Genomic DNA, 25339 nt, shown 5'->3' on the forward strand with positions numbered 1-25339 from the left:
ACGGAGGCTACGCGATACCTTCCCGCAACAGCAATAATGTTGCGGTCCTTCCCTTTGGGTGGAGGAAGTGTCACATTCATCAGCGTTCTCAGCCTCGCTCACGGCATCCGGGCCAGGGAAAATGATGCGGTCACGGTCATCAAATTACGAGGGCCTAGCGAAATGACGTGGTGGAGACCCAACAGTCAGCTTGATTTTGGCCGACCATGATGGGTTGGCGCGTTATCAGATGGACAGCTGCAAAGCCGAGATCAGGATCGGGATGATGGTCGAAGTACTGTTTCACTTTTCTCAGGCTTTGACCATACTCTGGCTTCCTTTGGGCTCTTGAACTGTGAACATGAGCTTACGGGCCGAAGGAGCGAGCCAGCTTGAGGGTCCAAGGTGCCCTCGTTTGTTCAGCTTACATAAGACAGAGGTCCACAACAGCTCCAGCCACGGTCAGCCTCAGTCAGCCACAACCGAAAGACAGGCGCCACAGGCAGTCGAGAAGCTCATAGCACACAATCAACCAATCGAATAACACTGAAATCACCATCAATCAAGACTTTGCAACTTCCACTTCATATTCATGTGATTATGTCGAACTTGAATTGATGCAGAGAACTGCGGCTGCCATTACTAACTCACCCCGAGCATTGCGCCATAGCAATGATTCACCGTCGTGTACCAGCACCCATCATGCTCATCTCAACTTTGATAGACTCAAAGTTGGAATGGGAAGTTGTTTGCCGCGCATCACCATCAGTCACCGATAATCGTCTGATTAGACATTGACAGTGACTTTTCACATAGTTTGGTCTCATCTCTCGCAAGCCTCAAGTCTCTGATTCACACTACTGCCTAATGTCACATAAATCTAGACCAGGATAACTGATCAAACTCTTCTTCGTCAATATTCGCATTCGTCTGCCCATAGCCTTCAAGCTCAACATACCTTGGGCACTACAACAACAAGTATCCAACTTGTCTTCTCAATTACACAAAGTTCCCTAGTTAGCAGTCACCGTGGCGTCCCATCAGCCTCCCGTCGAGGAGAAACCAGAGTACCTGCCCTACCCAGCAACCAAACTCATCATCGCGCAGTACTGGAACTGCTCGCGCGACCCGCCGTTTTGGGGATACCTCATTGTCGGCACCTTTTTTGACCAGCACAACAACATCGTCTGGAGCACTGAGATTTTTGCCTCTCAGCGTGACACTCGCGGTGATCACGACGACAACGGGGAGGGGCAGTTTGTTGAGCGGTCGGATTCGGGTGAGTCACTTTGGTTTGTCCTCACGCGTGGCGGTTATTCACTGTCAGTCAACCCAAGATATGTGATATCTGGGAAGGATATATAACAAGCCTCCATGTTCCCACCTTTGCTGACTTTTGGTTTCTTCACATCTCCAGACTCAAATACCAGCCAACACTTGAACGACAGATTTTCTCGCCGCCTGATTCTCGCCCCGACCAATAGCGCATACCATCATCCGGCACACATCCCGGCGTACGGATACCAAAGACACCCGCACCATCTCTGGGACCCGTCACACGCAGGCCCCGTCCCCGGCACTTGGATCACGGAATTCAACCCCGTGCTCGGAAACTGGGTAAACACCTGGCAGCCAAACCACACCTGATCCTACCTTGATCCACCCACACATCAAACAAAATGTCTAACCCCGTCAACGGCCCAGACATGGAAGGCCGCCGCCCCCCCTGGGGCCCCCAAGGCATGCCCCTCCCGCGCTGGGGCGAGCCCTACATCCCGCACGCCGGCTACGGCGCCCCATCCCCGGCACCCTACGGAACGTACTACTATCCCGCCACCACAACATCCTACCAGCCCTACCCGGGCTCAACCGCCTACGCCTGGCCCGGCGCCGGCATGCAGCAACAAGGAAGCCATTACCCAGGAACATACCCCCTCCAACCAGGCGGCCAAGCAACCTTTACCCCGCGCACAGCAACCGCCCTCCCGACCCTCGACCCACGCAACCCAGCAGCGCACCTCTCCAACTCGACAGGCGGAACGGGCTGCGAACCAGGCTACAACTACTTCTTCCCCGCCGCCCACACAAAAATCCACGTCTTCCGGACGAGCACGCCGCCGTGGCAGCTGCCCCTCAACGCGCGGATCCAGTTCTCCGCCTTTCACGTCCCCGTGAACACGACGCTCGCGGAGGTGTTGAAGGGGTTCGGGGCGACGAACCCGAACCCGAAGAAGAATAAGTGCTTCGAGATCGTGCAGGCCGGGAATGGACGGTGGTATAAGGGGTTGTGTTTCTCGGGGGACGATAAGGAGATGATGAAGAAGAGTGTGAAGGAGGTTGGGTGGGACGGGGAACGGAGTGGGATGCCGGGGGGGAAGCCTGTTGTTTGTGTTTGGCTTGTTAAGGATTGAGGCTGGGGTGCTTGGGTTGAGGGTCACTTATGGCTTCAACCTTACATGATGAAGGGAGAGGTTGAGATTGTGGCTTGGCTTTTGAGGCTTGGGCGTCGAGGCCTTTTGGTGTGGGGGGAATCATCATGAAGATAGAGACTTACGGTTTGTGGGGGCGGGTTTTGGGAAGTTCAGATTTGGGGCAGATTTGCTGCGTTCGGAGGTTGACTCGTCGACTCCTCCGACTGTGTTCTCTCTTCTGCCTTCTCGCGTCTCCTCTTCTTCAATTTTTTGTCTGCTCGTCCGGCGGGTCTCCTTTATTTCGATTTCACAAGTGGAGTTCAGGAACTTGTCTTCTCTAAACATTAGGTTTTGGCATTGGCACTTGGCACCAGCATTACGGAGAGACATTAGACTTTTGCTGCTTTGCACTTTTTAGCAGTGCACGCGCGCTTATCTAAGCTGACGCAAGAATTCGACAGGAAGCAAAAATAAACTCTCGTCTCTGTATGGTGCCGAAGGTTCTTAGTTTCTCAGGCTAAAGCTAAGCTTAAAAAGTTGTTTATTTCCGCAACGCTCCTTACTTCCGGCGTATCCGTTGACACTGCAACCTCTGGTACCTTGTAGTGATGGTACTGGTATCCGTAAGTGTGGAAACGATAAAGTAGCGTTAGGCATACAAGTAATGATGCAATTGTACAATACAAATCTCAAGAACCGTTTGGGGGTGATCGTTGTTAGACTAAAGGGGTGAGGGGGGCGTGTTTGTCTGTCCGCCCACCGGTATCCCTGAATCCCGGGATCATTTACAACGAACACCGCCAAGATGTCTTTGCAACTCTGGTTCGATTTCGATTCCCGATTTTGTGGTTTCCGAAACTTATTTTCGCACCAGTGGGATGCGCCCAGTGGGAGGCGTCAGTGGCATGGGGCTGTACCATCCCACCGGGAAACACACGAGCCAGCACCAAATCACGCTACGGATGTGCTTCGGATTTATTACGGGGGCTTGTCTGGGCACTTTGGGACTTCAAGACTTTGGGGGAGGTTGGCACTTTGGGGTTCAAGGGTTGAAGCCCAGTGCATTGTGAGTCGAGTCGTGGCAAGAGGGCAGAACTTGGGAAGAGTCAAGAAATTAATTCTTAATTGGTGTTGATTGCATCGCTTCATGGGAGAGATTGCACCGTTTTTGCGGTTCCCAATTTCTCTTTATTTGGTGGATCTTCGAATGATGGTCTCTACGGAGGTGCGTGTTCGTTTAAACCTGGGTATGGATTCTGCGAGAATGCCAACGCGCCAAGGGGGCCGGACAGCCGGACTTGCGGACCCGTGGATCCCGCGGTTGAGAGACTGTAGTCCTGGACGTTGGACATTGGAAAAGAGTAAGGACCCAAGAGACCGAGAGTGGAAGAAGCCGAGAGTGCACCTCTCTTTGACAGAGCACTGTCAAATTTCAATACACGAGTAAAAGTTTACAGCCTGGTCGGAATTTCTAGTCATACCGTCAGATGGAAAGAGAAAACAATACGAAAATACGAGAAATAATGAAAAAAGTGTGCAGACTACAGAGAGAATGGAAACGCTGACGGACTTGCAACCCCCCAAAAGGCGTTTCCTCCGCTGTACTACTACCAGTAAAGGCGAGCCCTTCCCCTTTGGATTTCGGACTGTTCACGCCAGTCCCAAACTGACAGACGAGGGAAGTGGAGGATGATTACAAAGTGGCTCTGGACCGTTGTGTTGGACCACATGCGCCTCCTTAGCGCCTTGGCGCGAATTTATTCCCGACACGCAGTGTCTTTCCCCCCCAGGCTCGGCTGCGATGGACAACTTTTGTCTCAATCTGAAAAAACAATCTGCAGCCTGGTAGAGTGCTGACAGCTCTACGCGGAATTTTACAGAGTTAATTGGGCTTAAAGGAGACTCTTGGAAAGGGTTAGCCGCAACCGCGCGCAACGGTCCTTTAATCTGGTCTTGAAGTGTCGTTCAGAGAGCGACCAACCAAACATGGTCCATCCCGGCCCCCACACCTGCACATAAGGTCCCTGTTGAGGTTAGGTAAGGCAGAGCTAGCGACATTTGAAGGGAGTGGAATACGGGCTGGGGGAGAAAGTCAAGACTCTAGACCTTGTCAAAGACTTCATAGTTGCCATGATGAAATGATTGTGCTCAATAGAAAGTAATTCAGATCTTCGAGGCTGCGGACTCAAGGAGTGGGCTTTATTTGTATCGATAGACGAAATCGAGTAAGAAGGACATCTTCTTTGATTGAAGTATGTGGAGACTGCGAGAGTTGAGCGAAAATAGAGGTGGGAAAGGGTAAGGTGCTTTTGGCATCTTTCGGCTAGGCCATCCCACCCCCTTGTCTAATGTATCCCGCGCACTAAGATTGGGAAGGATGCTCCGAGTATGGTACATATATCCAATGGTCGTCCATGTTTCCTTCGTTGCTGACTTGCTCTCTCTCTTGTCATCACCTTCATTCTTTCTCAACCTCGTTCTTTCGCTGTGTGTGTATTGCAGGACTTGGCTGGTTCATGTTCTGATATTTCCACTCAAGCTTTGACCTCACATTCGTTTTTGACGCTCTTTCAAGTCATACACTCTCTCTAAACCAAAACTCATCGTTCCTTTGTCACATCAACTCCGTCCCACTCAAACACTCAACTTTACCTCCTATTGCTCCCCAATACAATCAACAGCAAACCTCCAAGATGCCATCCATCGCATCCACCGCCGCGGCGGTCGCTTTCGCCGCCACCTCGGCCCTGGCTCTGACCTCCACCTCTGCCAAGTCCGACCTCGACGGCTCCGTCTGGAAGATGCTAGAGGGCACCTCCCCCGCCGCCTCGGCCCCGCAGGTCCGCGCGCGTAACCGCCCCACGAAGCGCCAGACGGGCTGGAACCCTCCCTCTGAGCTCTCGGGCGCGTTGAAGGAGGTGTGGGCGCACTACGAGAAGACATACGACGGCGCCATCGAGGGCAACAAGAACTGGGGTTGGGACCAGATCATGGCCAACAACGGGTGAGTACCTCTTTCGCCTTCACATCCGATGCAAACAAGAAGACTAACACCCGCAGCTCCATCAACGTCTGCGTCCGCTGGGACTCCAACTCCCCCATCACGGCCGCTCAGCGCACCAAGCTCGCCTCGACCTACGCGGCCCAGTACCAAAAGTGGTTCAAGTGGCTCTACGGCTTCGACGGCTTCCCCTACGCCAACATCGACGTCAACATCGTCGGCTACGCCACCAACAACACGGCGCTGATCGAGGGCTCGACCGACGGCTTGGACGTCTACACCTCCTTCGCGGACCCGCAGGGCATACCCGCGTGCGACCCGGCCTGCGAGCGTGAAGCGCACCTCGACGGCGACTACAGCGGGTGCAAGGGCGGTGCGGCGCGCCACTTTGACAGCTCGCTCCAGCTTACGGACGGTTTGGAGGGCGGGTTCGGGTATTCTTGGGGTCAGCAGGTGGGCAGGGAGTATATGCTGAACAACCTCGACTCGGAGAGCATTCATATCCTGCTGCACGAGATGGGACATACTTTTGGACTGGATGATTTCTACGACTGGGAGCCGACGGGACAGAGCAAGTTCATCATGCTTGCCGGGTCCGCTATGGAGGTTACGGATTTCGATGGGTGGATGTACCGTAACTGGTGGTACGAGCTCTCGCAGAAGCGCGGATGGGCCAAGACGGGCTCTGGATCCGGGGCTGTCGCTTCTGGTGCTGCTTCGACTTCTGCCACGCCCTCCGCTACTGCGTCTGCTTCGGCTTCTGCTGCGCCGATTGTCAAGGAGGAGGAGGAGGTCGCCGAGACACCCGTCCCCACGCCGACTCCCACGCCTACCCCTACCCCTACCCCGACGCCTGCGTCTTCGTCTTCCGCTGCCGATGTTCCTGTCGCGACGTGCGCCGAGACTGCTGCCGAGCCTAGCGCGGCTGCTTCGGAGGAGTCCGGGTCCGAGGCGGCGGCGAAGTGGAGCCAGTGCGGTGGGGCTGGATACTCCGGGCCCACTGCCTGTGCTTCCGGATTGACTTGCACCAAGACGAATGAGTGGTACTCGCAGTGCTTGTAAGCGGAGCGTGCGCTTTGCTTGGACGTATGCTTCCGCCTGGGTGATTGCATTTTGAAGGCTTTGTTGCGAGGCGTTGCGAGAGTGAGGTGGGATGATGGCGTGTAGTGGTTGAATGTGGGCTGGGTGCCGTGGTTGACGTGGCTTGGCCGCATTGCATCGACGTTGTATTCTTATTCTGTGTATCTACATTGCGGGCTATGAACGTAGTCTGTGTATTTAAAAGACGAAATATATATATTCCGCATCCTTGCTTGCACCAGTTTGTCGCACTCTTCAGTCCCTCAAGCCTGATGTTCAAGCACGGTTTGAGTCTCGACATGATTTGTCTTCAGGTTGCACGTCAAAACACATGCAATACTACTGCTAGCACCCGAGGGAGCAAAAATGCCATTTCACGACACATGTTGCAATGAACAATGCTAACCGGATATATAGGTCGCAGAGGTGGGCGCAGTCTCGATGAGAGGCAATAAAGTGAGGCAGAGCAGCTAAAGTCAAAAAACAAAAGGCAGAGACTAGCTCGAACCTTCCGCTCTTCAGCTGAGGTTGTCATGGCCGCGGAACGATAGGCTATTATATTAATCACTGAGGCTTCCCGACCACTTCCCCCACCGGCTGATGAGCATTCTGAGCAGTTTGCGAGATATCACACATTCGTTAACATGCGAGGTACAGGGGCCACCATTCCTGAGTAATGTAGTTAATCATCTAGGCCGCAGCATCTACCTTGGGTATGTTTCGGTGCACCTCCAAGATTATTTACACTTGTTTTACTTTTCCGACTGGTGGGGTGATATTTTCCGACTTGATGGGCGCAAACAATTGGCGGTGGACCTCAGTTATCCTATTCTTGTAAATGGCATCGGCAAGGTAAAATTTGGATTTAGGGTCCATTGTTGAACAAAATACGCGACCAGGTTGTTTGTCACAGCTTTTTCGAGCTGTGGTGGTTGGAACATGGAGAGGCTTTCAGGTGCGAATTCTTCCGCGGCCGCACATGGAACGTATCTGGCATGTGCGAATCGAGTTCAGAAAGCACTGTATACATGATCGCGCGGAGGCGGCTGGGGCCCCGATCGATTGTGGATCAAGGAAGGTAGGTACGCATTATGGTTCGTGGGATGGAAGGACCGGGCCATGCGTCCCGCGGGGCCGGTACGACTAGTGCGCATTAGTGTGTGACAGATCCAACCCTAAAATTCAACGACATTGCTGACATAAGCCTCTCAACTCGTCTGGCAGCAACTCATGCTGCTTGAGCCCTGTGCAGCTCCTTCGGCAGGGGGCCTCCCCTCGCCCGCGACTGCCATGGGTCCAACATGTTTGCACATATCTTCGGCCTGAGGCAGGCCCAGCAGGCCCGACAGGCGAAATCAGGGGCTTTCAACCCCGTGTCCACTGTACCTTGTCATCGCAGAAGGTAAGTTCTTTGTGAGTCAAAAGTACAAGATTCCAGCCTATTGGGTAGAAAGCTGGCGCACCTATCACAGCGGCCGGCCACATAGTGGTTCTTGGCTCTGGCAAGGAAATTACGTTTACTCTGTGACTACCTGAGAAAAAGTACAACGGCCCGCACACTGTCCTGTCTACATCGCTTTCATGGACCTTCCATTAAGTCGCAAACTAATCCCTACACACAGCCTCTCCTCCCCCCCTCCCCCCCCCCCTCAAACAAGGAAGAAAAAGAAAAAGAGCAAACCCACCCCAGATCAATCTCATACTCCCAATGTCCTGGTGCTTGGAAAGGAAATACATCCAGATGCTACTTCCTCTTCCGGATAGGCTGGCCGTGGAACTTCCGGAGTGAACCATGAAATAGCATCTTGCTGGCACGAGGTCGGCGCCCTTTCTTAAGTTCAAGCCAGCTCAAAGGGTCTACGTTGTAATGGTTACGATTCGTTCTGGAAGACGAAATTTGATACACACATACCTCCCTTTCTTGCGATGGCGCCGATGTAACCTGACTCTTGTCCGCGGGGGCCTGGGCACCGCGACCTTTGTTCTGCTGGGGGGGTGGAGCGACTGGACGATCGGCAACTGGAGGGTTGACAGGTCTCACTGAAGAGCTTGCCTCAGAGGACGACGCCGTCCCTGTCTCGGACGCTGTCGCTGTGCCACTGCCTGACGATTCGGAAGCTACACTCTGGTCCGTTGACTTGTTGGGCGATACAGGCAGTGTGTAAGGCTCAGCCGGACGCTTGCCTGCGGCAATCTCGCTCATGCCAGACGAGGACCACCCGTCGGACTTGTTAGCATGCCACTGGGTCCGCCGGAGAGTTGGCGAGGCGACGTGCTTTCCTATATCCCGTCGGCATTGACGCGGCTTCGCTCGCTGAGGGGTCTTGACGCTGGGGCTGATGGCCCTCTTTGGCGCTTTCTGGTTGCGCGACGAATTGTCTTGCGTTCCGGTAGCCGCGTCTGCTTCTGTGGTCTTGGAGGTCGAGCTGGAAGCACCCCGAGCAGACCTCCCGTTCGGGTGGGCCTTGGGACGAGGGCCACCACTGTTGCTTGCCTCAACCGGACTCGACGCGGTGGCTGACGACACCAAGGCGTTCCTTCCTTTCCTGGGAGGTACGGATGGAGTTGCGACGGTTCGAGCATGCGTCGCTCTTGATGATGTTAGTGTCGGTTTCGGGGCCGGGGCCACGTACTGACTGGCCTTTGGGAGCGAACCTTGGCCCTGGTTGCTGGACGAACCTCCGAACTCGGGAGGCCTTTCGGCAGGATTCTGGGCGATGGAGGTAGGCGTCTGCAAACTGCCTTCACCGCGTTGTGTCCTGCCATTGCGTGTGGGTGACTCTGGCATCCGCATCTCACGACGGCTGAGCGTGGGGTGCGGATGTCTGGCGTGAGCTTCATGGTCGTCTCCAGTGTGGTGATCGGAAGGAGTCCTGGGTGTCATGGAATCTGAAAATGCTGATGGCGAATAGTGCTGTGACGTGTCCATCTCAGATAGCCTTTGTGCCTGGCGCATATCCCGTGCCCAGAACGGCTCATCTATGCCAAAGGTAGCACAACGTGCCAGCATCTTCATTCGCTCAGAATCTTGACATTGCGGGGACCAGGCAGGGTGTTCATCTCCGCAATTGGGACATCGGAACTTGGTCCCTGGGGCGCACTCGGATGTCTTGTGCTGACCAGCGCATTTCCCACAAGTAGAGTGCAGTTGGTTGCACTTATTCTCCATGTGACCCGGCTCGTAACACTTGTAACAGTAAAAGGGTTTCAAGCGTACATCAACAGCCCTGGGGTACGTATTAGCTAAATTTCAGCAGGGAAGTTGAAGAGGTGACCTACTCGATCTTGGCTGAGCAGAAGTCGATGCGAAGGTCGTCTCCTTGTTGTTCGGCAGTTTCGATTAGTTTCCACGCCATGGTCGAATCAGTGAAACGAAGCCAGACCGCGTTTCCGTTGACCGCTGGTTTGAACATCGTATGGTAGATACCAAAATCCTCGAACCAACGCAAACCCGAATCTTCCTGGATCATCTCACGTGTAATCTTCTTGCCGTGCAATGTGGCCCTAACCCAATAGAACTCGGGGTAGAGGACGAAATTGGTGACAGTCACATTCGTCGCGGCTGTTAGATGTGCAGCGTTTGGCTTAAAGGCCTGAGCATCCGAGAGGTTCTTAAAGGTAATCCACATGACTTCCTTTTCTTTTCCCCGCTCGATTTTATCGACTCGTGAGTACACCGAGTCATGCGTGGATAGTTGGCCGAGGATGGCGCTCCGGTGTTGGTCAAAGGCAGCAAGGGCATTGGGTGGCTCGATCTTGACCTTGACAGATTTGGCGGTTCGTTGTGTTCTTGCTGGGCTGTTGTCCTTCCTCTCGCTTTCACGTGGCTCAGCACATAGCCCCAGACGTTTGAAGCCTTGTTCAAACTGATATTCGATCAAACGTGTCAATCGGTCCACGTCGGACTGGGGTCTTCTGACAGCCCTAGCGCCGGTATTGCGGTTTGACTTGCTGTTCTTCGCACTCCGATTCCGAGCCTGGCTCTCGCCTTGAGCCTGAGCCTGGTCTTGAGCCTGATTCTGATCCGGAACCTGAGCCCGGTCAGGGGTGTAGCCAGGAGCCGGTGCCCGACCATCACTGATAGTAGCTTTGGTCGCGGAACTGCTTCCGACCGACGGTGCATTGGCAGCGGCCTGTTGAACCGGAGACACAACACGCGCGGTTCTGTTGGATGAGCTGGTGTGGCTACTGGAATGGCCCGGCTGGGTCTCCAATGGCATGACTGTCGTGGGGGTAAAGGTTGTTGTGGCATCGGACGCTAGCCCCATGGTTGCATCTTCTGCTGTATTGTGTGGAGTTGGAGGCTCTTGAATGAGAGTAGGGCTCTGGTAAGAGGCTCTGGAGACATGGGGAGGAGCTGGGCTAATAGGACCGCCATAGGAAGTGCCAGTCGCGAGGCTGGAATCATTCCAGTGCATGGTAGCGTTCTGATCGGCAAGATCCTGCTTATGGGGAGGGCCGCGAGAGTAGGGGGCCAAGGTTGTGCTGCTGGATGCAATGAAGCCAGTAGGGAAGTGATTGGGCGATTGAGGGTAGTTGTTGGTGCACTTTTGCTGCATGGACGGAACCCGCAGAATGTCGGGCACAATATTCATAGAAGGCTCGATTCCGAAGGTAGCGCCACGGCTAGACAGCTGACCAGGAGAGCCCCTATGAAATTGATTGTGGGAATGAAGAGGTTGCGGATGAGAGACATGTTGACGCTGGCCCAGCATTCCGCTATGTTGAGGGCCATTCTGACCGGGAGGGTTGGCGAACACGTCCCCATTGTATCCATAGGAATTGGGATTGTGTCCGTACGGGGGATAGTTCATGGTGGCAGATAAAGCAGTGAGAGTAGAATGAGAGACTGATTGGAAGTATGAGTAGCTGAAGAATGTGTTGTCCGTGTGGTGAGGTGAATTGATGTTTTCGATGCCAGAGTACCTGCTACCGTAGGTGGGAACCTCTTTTATTCGACTTGAAGGTAAGATCTGGTGAAACGAATCAGCCAACTCATCAGAAGTGCACGACCACCAGAGTACCTTGGGCTCCAAAAAAGAAAAGAAAAAAATGCCAAATGAAAATGAATAAACAGCCAATCCAAAAAAAGGAACGCAGGTGGCGAGAGTAGTGTGGGCAAATGGTCACTGATTCGGACACGACACCACGATGAACAATGGAAGGTACGTACTACCTTAGCACCGTGTCTTTTCCACGGTACCTAAGATAGGTACCTTACTCCTGATGGAAGTGGACAAACTGCCCGTTTCCTATCAGTGAGGTACTGATAAGATCGGTACCTTACATGGGGGTTCGGTGGCAGTTGGGTGGCAGTGGGTCTCTCATGGGTCTAGGACTCTACCTCACATTAGGTAGGTTTGGGGTTTAGACCTAAGGTACTCTCGACCTAACTTTGGAGATCTTGAGAACCCACCTTATCAGGTTCGCACTCCACCGGCCTGTCACCTGCATGGGCCGGCAGGGACATGGTCGCGTCACGCGAAATTGCCAAAGCGACGAGAGATATGGCAAGCGGCAGTGCTTGCTTTTCTTGGGGTAATTACGGCGTAGCTGCAAAAGTTTGAACATGAGCAGTTGCCACCATCAACAGTGATTGCCACATACATACTGTGTAGGTACCGTGCCTACCTTAGCTACGGATACCGGGAAAAGCGAGCAAACCGAAGCTTCCGTCCCCTTGATTAGGTACGTATCTACTTGAAACTCCTCGGATAGAGGAACAAACTCGGTAATTCTGCCTCTGATTTGAATTCCTCCATCTTCCTATTCGGACTGAGCGTCTTCCAATGGACCCCGTTGTCACAATCAGCTCGAACAGGAGTCAGCCATATATGTCGGCCATGCTCCTGTCTCGAGCCTTCGATGACACAACCATCGCCTCTTTCCGTTCATCTCAAGATTGCATTTTGTCTTCCTTCATCTTTTCGTCCTACCACAGCTGTCTGAGAAATCTCTGGTGGTCGAAAGGCGCCACGCCGTCCGTCAAATCTTTCTTCGTTGCATTCGAAGCATCGGCCAGACAGTCGCCAACATGAGGCTGCTCTTCTTCCGCAAATGAATATTCCCGTGTTACAAACTTGGTATTTGTGCACGTGAAGACCCTCATTGTGTGCATTGGTCAGACTAACGCAGTCATCAGCCCGTATGTGTAGACGACAGTTTTGTCGCACGAGATCGCGGCGAGAGCATGGTTGCCATTCGCTCACAAGGCCGCACGGCCCGTCGTCTTCGGACCTTGACGACGAATACAGATGCTGTGAGTCTCTCTCTTCAGGTTTCTGGCTCCAAAAAGTCACATGACAGGCTGACCATCCTTGCAAATGTAGTGCAAGTCTCCTTGCCTCGAGCACAGCCAGCCACAAATACCCACTCCACCCTCAGCATCGAGTCCCTCCGCGGAAGGGCAACATGTCCAGATACCTTCCAGTCCGGTAAGTTGAACGACGTACCTTGCTTGCAACAAGTCTGACCAAACCCCCAGGCCGCCGCGGTTGCCACCATACCGGGGCTTCGCCACACGTTTGGCTCTCTTTCCACCAGCACGGAAGCCCATCACTACACCCTGGAACACCTCGACATACTGCAGGCCAACGTACGCAGAGAATCTCAGCGTGTCCGTTTTCTGGCGGATCACGGATCCACTTTGGATCGAGTCCCCGCCATCCTTGCCATACAAGACCCTCCAGTCGAGGTGTTCCAGCTATCAGATTACCATTACGAATATCGAAGCGACTGGGGCATCATCGACCACGAAGACAAGCCATCCCTCGACAAAAAGGGGAAGCAGAAACAAGGCGTCCGGCGCGTGGCATTTTACGTCCACAAATCGATCAACTTGAACTCTTGGAGGGTTGAGTGGGATGTGCCGCACGGCGAGGGATACATCGCCATGTTGGTGCTCCGTCTTGATAACGACAGCGAAATCAAGATCTACAACGTCTACAACCGCAGGCCGGGCAAGTCCTTCATCATGAAGAACTTTTTTGCCGCATGTCGGAACCTCGACAATTGTTTCATCCTTGGCGACTTCAACGCCCATCATAAGGACTGGTCTCTTCCTGACCCCAAGGGGAAAAGGCCAAAAGGGAATACACATGGCAGAACTCTCAACTCAGCGGCAAAGAAAGCAGGGATGCGTTGCCTCGTCTGCAAGATCCCTACATATCGGAGTGGTTCTAAACAATCAACCATTGACTTGGTCTGGGCTGGAAAGGAACTCCGTCGTCGAAATCCAAAGGTCCGAGTTGAGGATGCTCGTGGGTTCCACGAGGACCATTGTGTCATCTACACCACTCTGGACGCTCGAGTTAGTCAGGACGGTAGTAGGAAGTGGAAATTTGATCGCATGAACAGTGTGGACAAAGCGAAATTCAGGAAGAAGGTGGGCGCTACACTGCGTCTTCTGCGAGACTCTGACAAATCCTTGCCGGACCTGTCTTCCCCATCGCGCATCAATCTTTTCGCCTCGGATATTATCAACGCTGTTCAGCTTGCAACCGAAACTTGCGTCGAGAGTCAAGTGCGGAACCCAAACACGCCTCGGAAACAACTACCGCTTACACCCGCTATACGAGACCATCTTGCACAAGAGAGAATTGCCATGAGCAAATTGCGCCGGATGACATTTGGAAAGCGACCATACCAGAAACAGCTACAAGTTCTTGAAGCCCTCCACAGCAAAAGCAATCGTCTGATGAGACTCGAAGGCAGGAAGCATTGGCGGTGCAGAGCTGCCATTCAGTCTTTCCAGGACCCAGGGCTATGGTCGCTGGTGAGGTGGGCGCAACGTCGTAGCAAGATCCAGCGACCACCGCATATGCCCATGTTCAAATCTACCGTAAACAATCAGACCACCATTTGCGGTAGCTCAGAGGAGAATGCCAAGGTTTTCCGGGATTCGATATGGGAGAAAACGCGCGATTGTCCCCCTGACGAGGTCCCGCAGGGTGGGACGTCGAATCTGCTGCACACTGGGTGCCAGATTCCGGCCGCTCCAGCAAGTCCTGCTGGGGGCCCTGATTCGACGCCTGTATGCTGCAACACGCCCACCACACCATCCCTTCCCGAAAGCGTTTCCGAAAGCGTTCCCGCCACACCAGCAGAGTCGCAAGGTACTTCTTCCCCTGCATCAGACTCAACCTCTTTTGCACCTCCGCCTGGGGTCGACCCAGCCCATTGGGCTGCTGCCTTGTCCAGGGAGAGAGCCAAGACTGAAGGTCAGAGAAAAGCCAGAGCTGAAGTCAGGGCTAGGCACGCCGCCCAAAAGAAGGCCGAGGCCAAACGCAAGGACATCGAGAGGCTTATCAAGATAATGGGACATGACAAGCCTCCACTCATTATGGAGAATCATGTCGCCAATGTCATCAAACGCCTCAAGACCGGCAAGAGTCCAGGCCCTGACGAAGTCACGAGCGATGCTCTCAAGTACGCGAGCACCTCCCTGTTGCCCTACCTCACGCACCTCTTCAATGCCTGCGTGCGGTTGGGTCATTACCCCGACTGCTTCAAGGCTTCCATCACAGTCGTGCTTGCAAAAGAGGGCAAGTCTGACTATGCCACACCAAAGAGCTGGCGCCCCGTGGCGCTGCTCTCCACTATCGGCAAGGTCTTTGAGCGGCTCATTGCAGACCTTCTTCGGCAAATAGCAGTCCGTCTCGGACTGGTTCCACCCCACCAGTATGGATTCGTCGGCAAAGGCACTTCCAAGGCCGTTGAGTTCATTGCCAATGCGGTGATGGACGGGTGGCTTGCTGCGTTGAAGACGACTCTCTTAGGGCTTGATATTACAGGAGCCTACGACCATGTCAGTTGTGAAGAATTGATCATCATCATGCGCGCCATGGGGATTCCCGAGTGGTTGTTGGCTCTGATCACATCGTTCTTCTCCGATCGAAAAACCAGGCTCCGAATGCCGGGCTATATTTCGATGGAGTTTTACGTTGACATTGGTATTCCTCAGGGAAGCCCACTATCGCCTATTCTCTTTACCTTCTTTGCTGCGCGGATCATCGAGATGTTTGACGAGGAAAACCCCAAGGAAGACCGTGTCTTTGCACTTTCATACGTCGATGATACCTACATCGTTGTTACTTCAAAGGACTATGCGAGAAATTGCGAGCTCATCGAGAAGTGGCATCAGCGAGTTCTGGAGTGGGCCGCACCGCGCGGTATCAACTTTTCTCCAGCCAAGTACAGTGTCATGCACTTTCGAAAGCCTGGTGATCGAGGTGAGCCGTACGAGGGGGTTCCCAACATTCCCAACTTGGCCAAGAACAGCCTGGTCAAGGAAAGGTTGACAAAGAGAAAGAAGAGGGCGGTTCTGAGGAAGAAGCGACAGGACCCAGCGAAGCGACAAGACCCAGCGCTTAGAAACGACGACGATGATGATGAGGAGGAGGAGGAACTTGGCGGTCTTCGAATACTGGGTATTCAGGTGGATCACAAACTGACGTGGGCCGATCATATTGATAGCGTAAGTTTCTCACCATGCCACTCACTCAATTGCCACAACGAACCATCACACAGAGGCAGCCAGCTAACGCATGGCACCACCAGATTGAGCGCAAGGTTGAGACGAAGATGAACTCGCTGCGCGGCCTGCACCAGTCAACGTGGGGACCAGGATTTCATCAGATGAGGAAGATATATCTCACTAGTGTCAGGTCGATCATCTCCTATGGCTGTGCGGCATGGTTCCTCTTTAGCGACAACCACATGATGAAGTATCATCTCACGCAAGCTCTCGTCGACCGGCTTCATTCACTGCAGGCACAATGTCTTCGGATGCTAGCTGGGGCCTTCGGTTCAACACCTGGCGCTGTTCTCCAGAAGGAGTTGAATATTGAGCCCATCACGGTTCATCTCCTAAGACTCGCGACGTGTCAACGTGCCCGTGCACTCGATGGAGACGACCCGGGCTTGATGGAGAGCTTGCATAACCGCTTCTATTCCAGACACAGGTCTGACAAGTTTGACAAACAACCTTACAGAGTCGCATACTACTATGCCAGAGCCGTGGCCAGCGAAGTAGGGACCGAATATGATCATACGACAAGGACCAGGAACCTCAAGCGCCCCGAGTGGAGTAGACTTGACATCATGCACCGGAAAATCGCCATTGGGAAATATGTCCAGCGTCAATCCAACCTATTTTGTGCAGAGCTCTGGCGAGACTATTGCGAGCAACGCCAGATGTCAAAATCTCGCTCAGACTTCAATCGCACTCCGGTCGCGGTCAAGGGGAAATGGGGCAAGGAGAGTCTCAAGATCCACAAGGACCTCACCCATGCCCAGAGCAGCATCTTGATCCAGTGCCGCACCGGGCACATTGGACTCAATTCATACTTATCTTGGAGAAAGGTACGATGTTCCCGAACTCTGTCTGCATTCAGCAGAAAAAAAAACACAACCTGATTGCCATTTGGTTTGACACGTTTCGCAGTGCCCCGACGTCGTGACCAAGATGTGTCCCTGTCGCACAGGTGAACAAACCGTCGGCCACTTGTTCTACGCATGCCCAGACCTTCAAGAGCAAAGATCGCAACTCCCTCTCAAGGACCTCAGGGGCGGCAAGCGAACCCGCAATGGCATGTGTACCCTGGAGGGTCTGCTTACTGAGGGCGCCGCCCAAGCGTCCCGCTGGGCCATCAACCATTTCGGCATCCAACAGTTCACATGGACTTCGAACCATGCAGACTTTGCATCTTTCAAGGATATGGTGCATGCTCATCAGGGGGACTTCTGAGACCCCGGTCTCGTTTGCTCTTCTTCACACACACACACACATACACACACACACACACACACTGTTTAACTCCATCGTTTTGCATTACTAGAGGATTGCCGCAGTACATGTAGACGCTACCCTGCCCTCGAATTCCGCACTGTTCAACCTCAACCCTTTTCGTAAGTCATTTTTGTCGTACAATACCTTGGAAGACCGACGCTGACGCTGAGATTTCGAGACAAGTCTCCCATCCTTTCCTCCATTCCACCCTCTCCCTCGTCAAGGGATCGCCAGAATCGCAGTTTCGACAGCTTGTTGGTAGGCTGGTGTTACGTAAGTGACAATTCTCTCTTGTGACCATCATCTTCGCCCCTCTTCCCGCCCGTTTCTGATCTCCCGTGTCTGGCAGTGTCTGGAGGTAGGCAACCCACTCTTGTGCGTGGGCGCCGGGAGTCTTGCCATCGCGGAGATGGCGGTGGATGTGCCGGAGCACTCGAGAGAGCTTTCTGATGGACTTCCAATGCTGTCTAAGGCGATTATCCTCGAGCTGTAGGAGGAAGCCGAGGCGCCATATCGGTAGGCAATTCCCCTCCCCGTCGTGCAGCGGCAGAACATCCAACGTCCCAGGAGAACGCGCACTAACTGGTTTTCTCTTCTACCACCTACAGACACGGCCCTGTCCGTCTCGTTGGTGCTGATGATGCCCTTCTTGGCGTGGGACATGTTGGCGATGCTCTGCGGCCGCGTTGCTACGCTTCGTGGATCGTGCCCAACGGTGAGTTTCCGCTGCCTACCTCGACTCTCTGACTTTGCTGACGCGATCTCTTTCACATAGACGGCGAGGATTCTGGCGTTTTTCTTCAGGTCTTTTGTCAAGGTCGTCATCGTGGGGTTGGTTTGGTTGTTGGTATCTTGGCAAGCATTTCAACTCAGTATGTACGTCTTCTCATTGAGCCCCAGACAGCTATCGGAGTACTGACAATCTACTTACAGACTCGGAGGCTCTTATAGCTCTTGATGAGAGGCTTTCAAGGGACTCATAACCAGACTTTTCGCCCATCACGGGCGAAGCCATCACGGTTGAAGCCACAGCGATTGAAGCCACAGCGGTAAGTCTGACACCAGCTTTTGCCCTCCCTCCCGTCAACTCCCCCGCCCACTGCACGATCAGAAGAGACATGCCCGCTAATAATGCGTAAGCCACTTGCGGACCTCGATGGCAGGCAGTCAGCAGTACAGTCATCTTTCTCTCATGGCAAGCTTGAAAAAGCATCTCAATTCAAGTGCTGGGTGGGCACTACACTGTTTTATTAAAACTGTATTCTTGTACTTGTGACTCAGAAAGAATTAACTTTCTTCGATAACAAGGTACTCAGAAATCACTGCTATCACCACAGCAGACCGTCTTTTTTTAGTTTTTTCTTCCTAATAAAGGTTTTTCTAAAAAAAAAAAAAAAAAAAATTGTGTCGAGCAATTGCGAATGTGCAGTGAGGTGGAAGAGTGGATGGAGTGTGTAACAAGGTACTTACTTAGGTAGGTTGGTTCCAGCCTGTGACTCAGAGGAAGTGGCGCTGATGGGAGCCCGCAAGGTGCGCAAAATGACCGAAATGAGTGCCCATGGCACCTGCGGTCCACCAAGGTACCTATAACAAGTAGCGCGAAGTGCGCTATAAATTGCGGTGAGTTTCCATGTGCCCCCCCAACCCAAGGTACCTCACCTCTACTCTTAGCTTCCCTTCCCTTCCTCGCTTTCGTCAACACGTCTCAGCTAATCACCAACCCACACATACACGCCCACCACAATTGTCCGACTCGCTTCAGCTACTCCAGGCGTCCTTCTGTCACAGTGTCTTCGTCGAGTCGACGGGACGGAAAGCGAAATCCGGTGTCGCGAGACAAGGGCGACACATGACGAGATGGACATCCCGAACCACGCGCACGGCGGATTGCGGTCCGACTCGCGACTGCTCTCCATCCCGCGCGAAGTCCGCGACCTCATATATGAGCACTACACCATCGTCGAGGGGGGATACATCTATGAATCAGACGATCTCCTCGGTGGCAGGCTCAAGAGGGCCGACGGGCGACCCATCGATCTCAACCTGATGTACGCCTGTCGACTCGTCGCCAACGAGATGCGCCACCTAGCCTTGCGGAGCAACACCCTCACGTTCTCCACCATTACGTCGGAATCTGGACCGTCCCCTTTAGCCATGCTTGAAGGTTTGCGCATGCGCGCTGCTCGGTTCGACGGCCTGGTTGGGCGTTGCCTCGACAGATACAGGCAGCAACTGTTACATTTTGCCGGAGGCTTCCTGGCGAGGCGGAGGTTCGAAGAGCAACAGGCGCGGACAACTACGTCAGAAGAGGGCAATCACGACCATGAGGAGAACGACAGTGACGGCTCCAGCAGCGACTTGGCCGCTGCAAGCAAAGTACACGTCGACCCTCCTAGTACTGAAGACCCGGACGGGGTCTCGTCCTCAGGGTCGTCCCCATCTGGCGAGCCGTCATGGGCCACAGCTCAACTTACCTTGGACGAGCTGGCCAAGAAGCACCCTCGCTTCCTTCGAGTCCTGGAGCGAATGGATCATGAGGACTTGACACCATGGAGAGCCTGGGGCTTCACGCATTTTCGCCGTGGTCCCTATGGTGAGGCACCATCTTCATACCTCGAGCTCTGCTGCGACCTCCTTCAAGCCGCGTCTCGTCTGAAACCGAACGACTGGAATCAACTCGAATGGTGCCGGCTCATGAACATCTCGGAAAATCGCTTGGCGGGTGGGGAAACCCGCTCGAGCCGCATCATGCGCTGCTCGGTCAGGGAGTGGGATATCCCTAAGGCCGCCGACCTGAAGGAGCTATCGTCGTGGATCACCGAGGAGAAGCGCCTGCTCTCATCCATCCGCCACGGATCCGACGGCTCAGTCTACCGCTTCTCGGCCGCCGCTTCGGCCATCCGCTATCTCAAGTCCATCCCCGCCGCCATGCGCGCGCAGGTGCGCAAGATTGTCCTCGTGGAAGACTACCGCTCCGTCGCGCATCCGGAGAGCCACGCCCGAGGCCTGATCCCTTTCTGCCGGGAGAACCCCCTCCTGCGGGTCGAACGTCGCGTGAACCTGTGGCGGAACCTCTTCCAGGTCGACAAGAGATGGCACACGCCCCACCAGCAGTGCGAACGCCAGAATCGTGCCGCCACGCGGGCGCTCCGGTCGCGGGACATCACGTCCACCGTCGCGCTCTGGGTCACGGAGGCCTTGGCTCTCGGGCCAGCGGGCATGCCCGCGGCGTCCTTCTCCCTGGTCCTGGACGGCGACCCGGCGCCGCAGCTGTGCGCGCGCATCTTCCAGACCGTCGTGCAGCGCGACGCCGCGTGGCAGCGGGCGTGGACCGAGTCCATGGACCGGCGCCTCGTGCTCGTCCACCCGGTGCTGGACTGGTTCGAGAGGCGGGGCGAGGACGCGGCCAGGGCGGGCGTGCATCCCGTCTCCGGGATGTACGAGTCGTACCTGGGGTACTTTTACGAGGGCTTCCCCGAGGCGATGAGGGATATCGCGCGAGGCAGCAGCGGGTCCGTGGTGCGGTGTAATTTTGACGCCGGCGAGCCGTGGGATGCTGAGAAGGTCGTGCGCGCCAATAAAATGTGGACGTCGGCGCAGTGGAACGAGGGGTGGCTGCGGCACGAGCAGCTGTTTTGGGAGACTGAGGCGCCGTTGCCGGAGTGGCCGGCGTTGCTGATGGAGAATATGATTGACTCCTTTTCTGGATGTAAGAAGAAGAGCTGGAGAGGGCGTTGATGAGGCCGGTCCGTTTCGTAGTCTCTACATGGGACGGGGGCGGTGTCCGGGTCGCATTCTTCTGCTGAACGATGAAGGTATATCTTGGACTTTGAGTCTATATATGTATTCATCTGGGATCTAAGGATTCTACGCCGCGGCTCAGCGTACAGCACACGGTCTGGATATGATTGTTGGCAAGGCATCTCAGAGATGATACAGGTTTTACTTGCTATTTAGCTATAATATCCCCCTCCCGTCGCCATTCTCGTCAGAACTCCTTCGCGGGAGATACCCTTGGCCACGATGCATCATGTTGCAACGCTTTCTCCAGCTCCCTTTTGGATGGATGTGCTGGAATTTTTTTGATTTTTGCCTAATTTGACATATCCTTCTGGGTGGGGCTCATTTGCTGGCTCGCCGAGTCCGTTCCGTTAGCCGGGGCGGGGCGGGGCAGTGCGATTGTATGGTGAGACCGGGCTTCACAGGGTCTTCTCCCTTGCTATTTGTGCAGTTCCGTGTTGTACTTACGGGCCTCCGCTTGGGATCGAGAGACTTTGACGATTGCTGTTGTTGATACGGTGCGTCTGATGTAGCCAGCCGAGACGGTGTCGTCGGACTCGGGCTTCCCAGTCCCCCGTGTACCTTTGTTTTCCATCTGCGAGTTTGAGCCGCAAAAGTGAGTGCAAAGTGGCTTGACGACGGCTGAGGACTAGGAGTTCCGCCTCGTGGCTTGTTTTGATGAGTTGATGCTTCACAAGGGCTGTGATAAGTTGGGCAAAGAAAAGAAAAAGAACACCACGAGAAGGAAAAGAGCAGAGAAAGGAAAGGGAAAAGGGGGCAGAGGGGAGAATGAGGAAGGGGTGGAAGAAGATAAGGTAGATACTACTGGAGACTTTGGCCCTTGGCGTGTTGTCTTTCCTGCTTCGCGGGAGACGTGTGTGTTTCTGACAGGAACGGTTCTGGTTTCTGGCCCTTGAAGTCCAGAAAGGCTACTGGGGAGAGGAACGAAAAGTGGCTGCTGACATATGTGTATGAGGTGAATTGGTTCGGTTGTGCTTGGGGCTGGACGTAGTCACAGATTGAAGCTGATCGCATACCCCGGTTCCATCTGTCGTCATCGAGTATCCGTAGGTAGTTCAAGGAGATTGTCAGCCCTGCCAACAGAGTTTGACTTCCAATGTACTTGGTCCTCAGGGGTATGTTTAAACTCCCTACCAGGTAGTGTGGGTCTGACCAGGGCAAAGCAGTGACTCTCAATGGCTAAATTTCTGTTCGACGTGCATAAGAATCTCGAAAGTAATACTGCTGATATAATTGCGAGAAGCACGGGCGAAGATACCTGACAAGGGGGTTGAACTTTGGCCTGATACCGTAGTATGGGCCCCATCCTCAAGAGCCGGCGGGATGGTCACCGAAATGCCAACCCAGGCAAAACCAAAAAAGGCTTGCACAGAGTTCATCGCAAAGAACCCTCATCCAGCCCCTCTCTTCCTCTGACTCAACACACGGTGGGCTTGACCATCACGGTAGGAAGGGAACTCCAGAAAATGAACACCATCCGCGGATATCCAATAAAAAATTTGGTTGACAAACCCCGCGGCTCGGTACTCTCAGACGTCCGAGTTTTTTCCTAATGCGGTAGTCCTCATGACTAGCCAGCCGGAGAATCTGACCCCACAACGCCCGATGATTCCGGGTCTCGGCGGGGCTGCGGTGGTGGGGCTGACGTTCCGAAAATTCGACAACTCCGCGGACCACCCCGTCCCCCGCGGCGCTCTCAACCACTAAGCCTCCCGCCCGCTTGCCCGCCTACCTGCCTGTCCACCTGGCTCGCCTTATGGAAGCCTGTTTCCGGATCCTTGCAAGCCATGTTTGTTTTACGCGCACGTTGTGACGTTGACATCAATGTAGACCTGACATGCAACACCATGCTCTTCACCCCCTCCCCCCTGTAATACGTCGACCAACCGGGTTGTCCGTATTACACGCCTTGGGCTGACGTCGGGAAGTGTCGCTCACGATCAGACCACACTGCTCGTCGTCCACGACTCTGATGGAGAGGGTCGGGATGGATGAAGGGCGTAATTGCTCACCACTCAACTGGGGACGAAAGACAGAAACAAGGAATACACCCAAGAAGTAGAATTTGGAGTTGAATGAATCAACAAAATGGGACCCGTCAAACACCGTCAAGAACGCAGATATAAATGCAAAAGGACACCGGCTCCCTAGAGAACTCCTCGTGTTCTACACACAGACAGAATTACCTTGACTACTCAATGTTCTCGACCTCCTTGCCTCGTCTATCTTCAACAGCGATCAAGCTCCAGCGACTCTCTTCACGCCGCCTCCTCCACACCCAGAAAACAATGACGACCACTACGCCCCCAAGTTTCCCCTTCCAACGCGCCTCGGGCCTCGAACCGCCCGCAGAATACGCCCGCCTCCGCGCCACGGAGCCCGTCTCGCAAGTGAAGCTCTTTGACGGCTCTCTCGCATGGCTCGTGACGAAATACAAAGACGTCTGCGCCGTCGCCACGGATACGCGTCTCTCCAAGGTGCCATCTCTCCATCCTATATAGCCCTTCGTCCTTCCACTACCCCTTTTTCACACGTCAACGGGAGTATCAAGTATGTCCAAGTGAGCTAACACCACAACACAGGAACGCACCCGCGCCGGATTCCCCGAGCTCAGCGCCGGCGGGAAAGCGGCGGCCGCGAACAAGCCCACCTTTGTCGACATGGACGCGCCGGCGCATATGCAGCAGCGCGGCATGGTTGAGCCGCTTTTCGTGCGGGAGCACATCGCGTCCATGAAGCCGTATATCCAAAAGACTGTGGATAGTCTACTAGATAAAATGGTTGAGCAGGGGTGCGACGAGCCGGTTGACTTAATTGACAAGTTTGCCTTGCCTGTTCCGTCATATGTAAGTGCTTTGGTTTACACCCAAGAGCAGTGAGATGAGAGTATCCAAAACGGACATGTTGATGCAGCTACCTTGAGGCCCTGCTAACTACCCTTTCTAAGATTATTTATACCATCCTCGGCGTCCCGTTCGAGGACCTCGAATATCTCACCCAGCAGAATGCCATCCGCACGAATGGCAGCGGTACCGCATCGCAAGCTCAGTCTGCAAACCAGTACGTCCAACTTTACATGTCCCCGCCGCCCCATTTCCCTACTCTCGCGCCTCGTTACCGATGATGACTGACACAAATCGACCAGAGAACTTCTCAACTACCTCGCAAAGCTAGTCAACCAACGCAACATTGAGCCCAAGGACGACCTCATTAGCAAGTTGGTCGTGGAGCAGCTCAGACCCGGTCACGTTGAAAAATCGGACGCCGTGCAAATTGCCTTCTTGCTGCTCGTTGCTGGCAACGCGACGATGGTGAATATGATTGCGTTGGTGAGTCACCTGTGTCTTCTCGTCTTCCCGTCTTGACTCTTGAGTGTCTTTCATTCTTGGAGCAAACGGACCGCGTGTTTGGGGTCCACGATTCAACTAACATCCGGCACCCCAGGGCGTCATCGAACTCTTCCGGAACCCAGGTCAGCTCGCCCAACTCAAAGCCGACCCGTCGCTCGCCCCGGCCTTTGTCGAAGAGCTGTGCAGATACCACACCGGCTCCTCCATGGCGATGAAGCGGGTGGCCAAGGAAGACATTATCCTCGGTGGCAAGGTACGTGCTATCTACTAACCACAATAACCTCAGTCAATCTCTTCACTTGTGCGTGTGGTTTTTTGTGAAGCGCCCTGGTCCGGACATGCTGACCGTTGACGTAGACCATCAAGGCGGGTGAGGGCATCATCGCCGCAAACCAATCCGGCAACCGAGACGAAGACGTCTTCCCCGACCCGGACGTCTTTGACATGCACCGGACCCCTGACCCGAACCACGCGCTGGGGTTCGGCTTCGGGCCGCACAGGTGCATCGCCGAGCCGCTTGCGCGCGCAGAGCTCGAGACTGTCTTTGGTGAGCCTCTCTTTTCTCTTATGATTGCCGTTCATATCCTAGAGGTCATGTTGGCCGTACATGTGACTTGAGCTTGGTGCATAGAAGCAAAACCTTACGTTTACGCGTCGTTCCCCACGTTCGCCCTCTTCCATGGGCCTCTTCCAGTTACACTGAGCTGACGAATCCCATCACAGCAACGCTCTTCCAGAAGCTCCCCAGCCTGAGAATCGCCGTGCCCATCCCAGATATCGAGTATACGCCCCTGCACAAGGATGTCGGGGTAGCCGAGTTACCGGTGGCATGGTGACCGGTGACGTGGACGGCAATCTTATTGGATGGGTTCCAAAAGGGGGGGCGTAGGTTAGACGGTGTTAAGATCACAAGCCGAAGTCGCCGTCG

General features: G+C 54.2%; 8 protein-coding genes across 8 annotated transcripts; 6 read left to right on the top strand and 2 right to left on the bottom strand.

Annotated features, from left to right (window-relative positions):
• Positions 1-651: 651 nt before the first annotated feature.
• CTAM01_08106 (uncharacterized protein) lies at positions 652-1626 on the top strand (the record flags this gene model as incomplete). The annotated part of the gene is made up of 3 exons (XM_060524127.1): positions 652-726; positions 997-1258; positions 1397-1626. 3 exons carry the CDS (start codon positions 652-654, stop codon positions 1624-1626), a joined length of 567 nt encoding a protein of 188 aa, XP_060381293.1.
• Positions 1627-1658: 32 nt separating this feature from the next.
• On the top strand, positions 1659-2390 carry CTAM01_08107 (uncharacterized protein; the record flags this gene model as incomplete). Its single annotated transcript, XM_060524128.1, has 1 exon — positions 1659-2390. One exon carries the CDS (start codon positions 1659-1661, stop codon positions 2388-2390), a length of 732 nt encoding a protein of 243 aa, XP_060381294.1.
• Positions 2391-5083: 2693 nt separating this feature from the next.
• Positions 5084-6453, top strand: CTAM01_08108 (uncharacterized protein; the record flags this gene model as incomplete). Its single annotated transcript, XM_060524129.1, has 2 exons — positions 5084-5394; positions 5451-6453. 2 exons carry the CDS (start codon positions 5084-5086, stop codon positions 6451-6453), a joined length of 1314 nt encoding a protein of 437 aa, XP_060381295.1.
• A 1866-nt stretch (positions 6454-8319) lies between these two features.
• On the bottom strand, positions 8320-11285 carry CTAM01_08109 (uncharacterized protein; the record flags this gene model as incomplete). Its single annotated transcript, XM_060524130.1, has 3 exons — positions 8320-8328; positions 8384-9698; positions 9751-11285. 3 exons carry the CDS (start codon positions 11283-11285, stop codon positions 8320-8322), a joined length of 2859 nt encoding a protein of 952 aa, XP_060381296.1.
• Positions 11286-12661: 1376 nt separating this feature from the next.
• Positions 12662-17218, top strand: CTAM01_08110 (reverse transcriptase; the record flags this gene model as incomplete). The annotated part of the gene is made up of 5 exons (XM_060524131.1): positions 12662-12730; positions 12801-12905; positions 12956-15946; positions 16030-16833; positions 16916-17218. 5 exons carry the CDS (start codon positions 12662-12664, stop codon positions 17216-17218), a joined length of 4272 nt encoding a protein of 1423 aa, XP_060381297.1.
• A 261-nt stretch (positions 17219-17479) lies between these two features.
• On the bottom strand, positions 17480-18085 carry CTAM01_08111 (uncharacterized protein; the record flags this gene model as incomplete). The annotated part of the gene is made up of 2 exons (XM_060524132.1): positions 17480-17523; positions 17632-18085. 2 exons carry the CDS (start codon positions 18083-18085, stop codon positions 17480-17482), a joined length of 498 nt encoding a protein of 165 aa, XP_060381298.1.
• A 1032-nt stretch (positions 18086-19117) lies between these two features.
• CTAM01_08112 (uncharacterized protein) lies at positions 19118-20998 on the top strand (the record flags this gene model as incomplete). Its single annotated transcript, XM_060524133.1, has 1 exon — positions 19118-20998. One exon carries the CDS (start codon positions 19118-19120, stop codon positions 20996-20998), a length of 1881 nt encoding a protein of 626 aa, XP_060381299.1.
• A 2261-nt stretch (positions 20999-23259) lies between these two features.
• Positions 23260-25247, top strand: CTAM01_08113 (cytochrome P450 55A1; the record flags this gene model as incomplete). The annotated part of the gene is made up of 7 exons (XM_060524134.1): positions 23260-23538; positions 23644-23907; positions 24009-24121; positions 24207-24390; positions 24506-24664; positions 24769-24958; positions 25135-25247. 7 exons carry the CDS (start codon positions 23260-23262, stop codon positions 25245-25247), a joined length of 1302 nt encoding a protein of 433 aa, XP_060381300.1.
• Positions 25248-25339: the final 92 nt, after the last annotated feature.

The sequence above is a fragment of the Colletotrichum tamarilloi genome (assembly GCF_030869305.1).
Source record: "Colletotrichum tamarilloi strain Tom-12 chromosome Unknown Scaffold_27.1, whole genome shotgun sequence".
Taxonomy (NCBI): domain Eukaryota; kingdom Fungi; phylum Ascomycota; class Sordariomycetes; order Glomerellales; family Glomerellaceae; genus Colletotrichum; species Colletotrichum tamarilloi.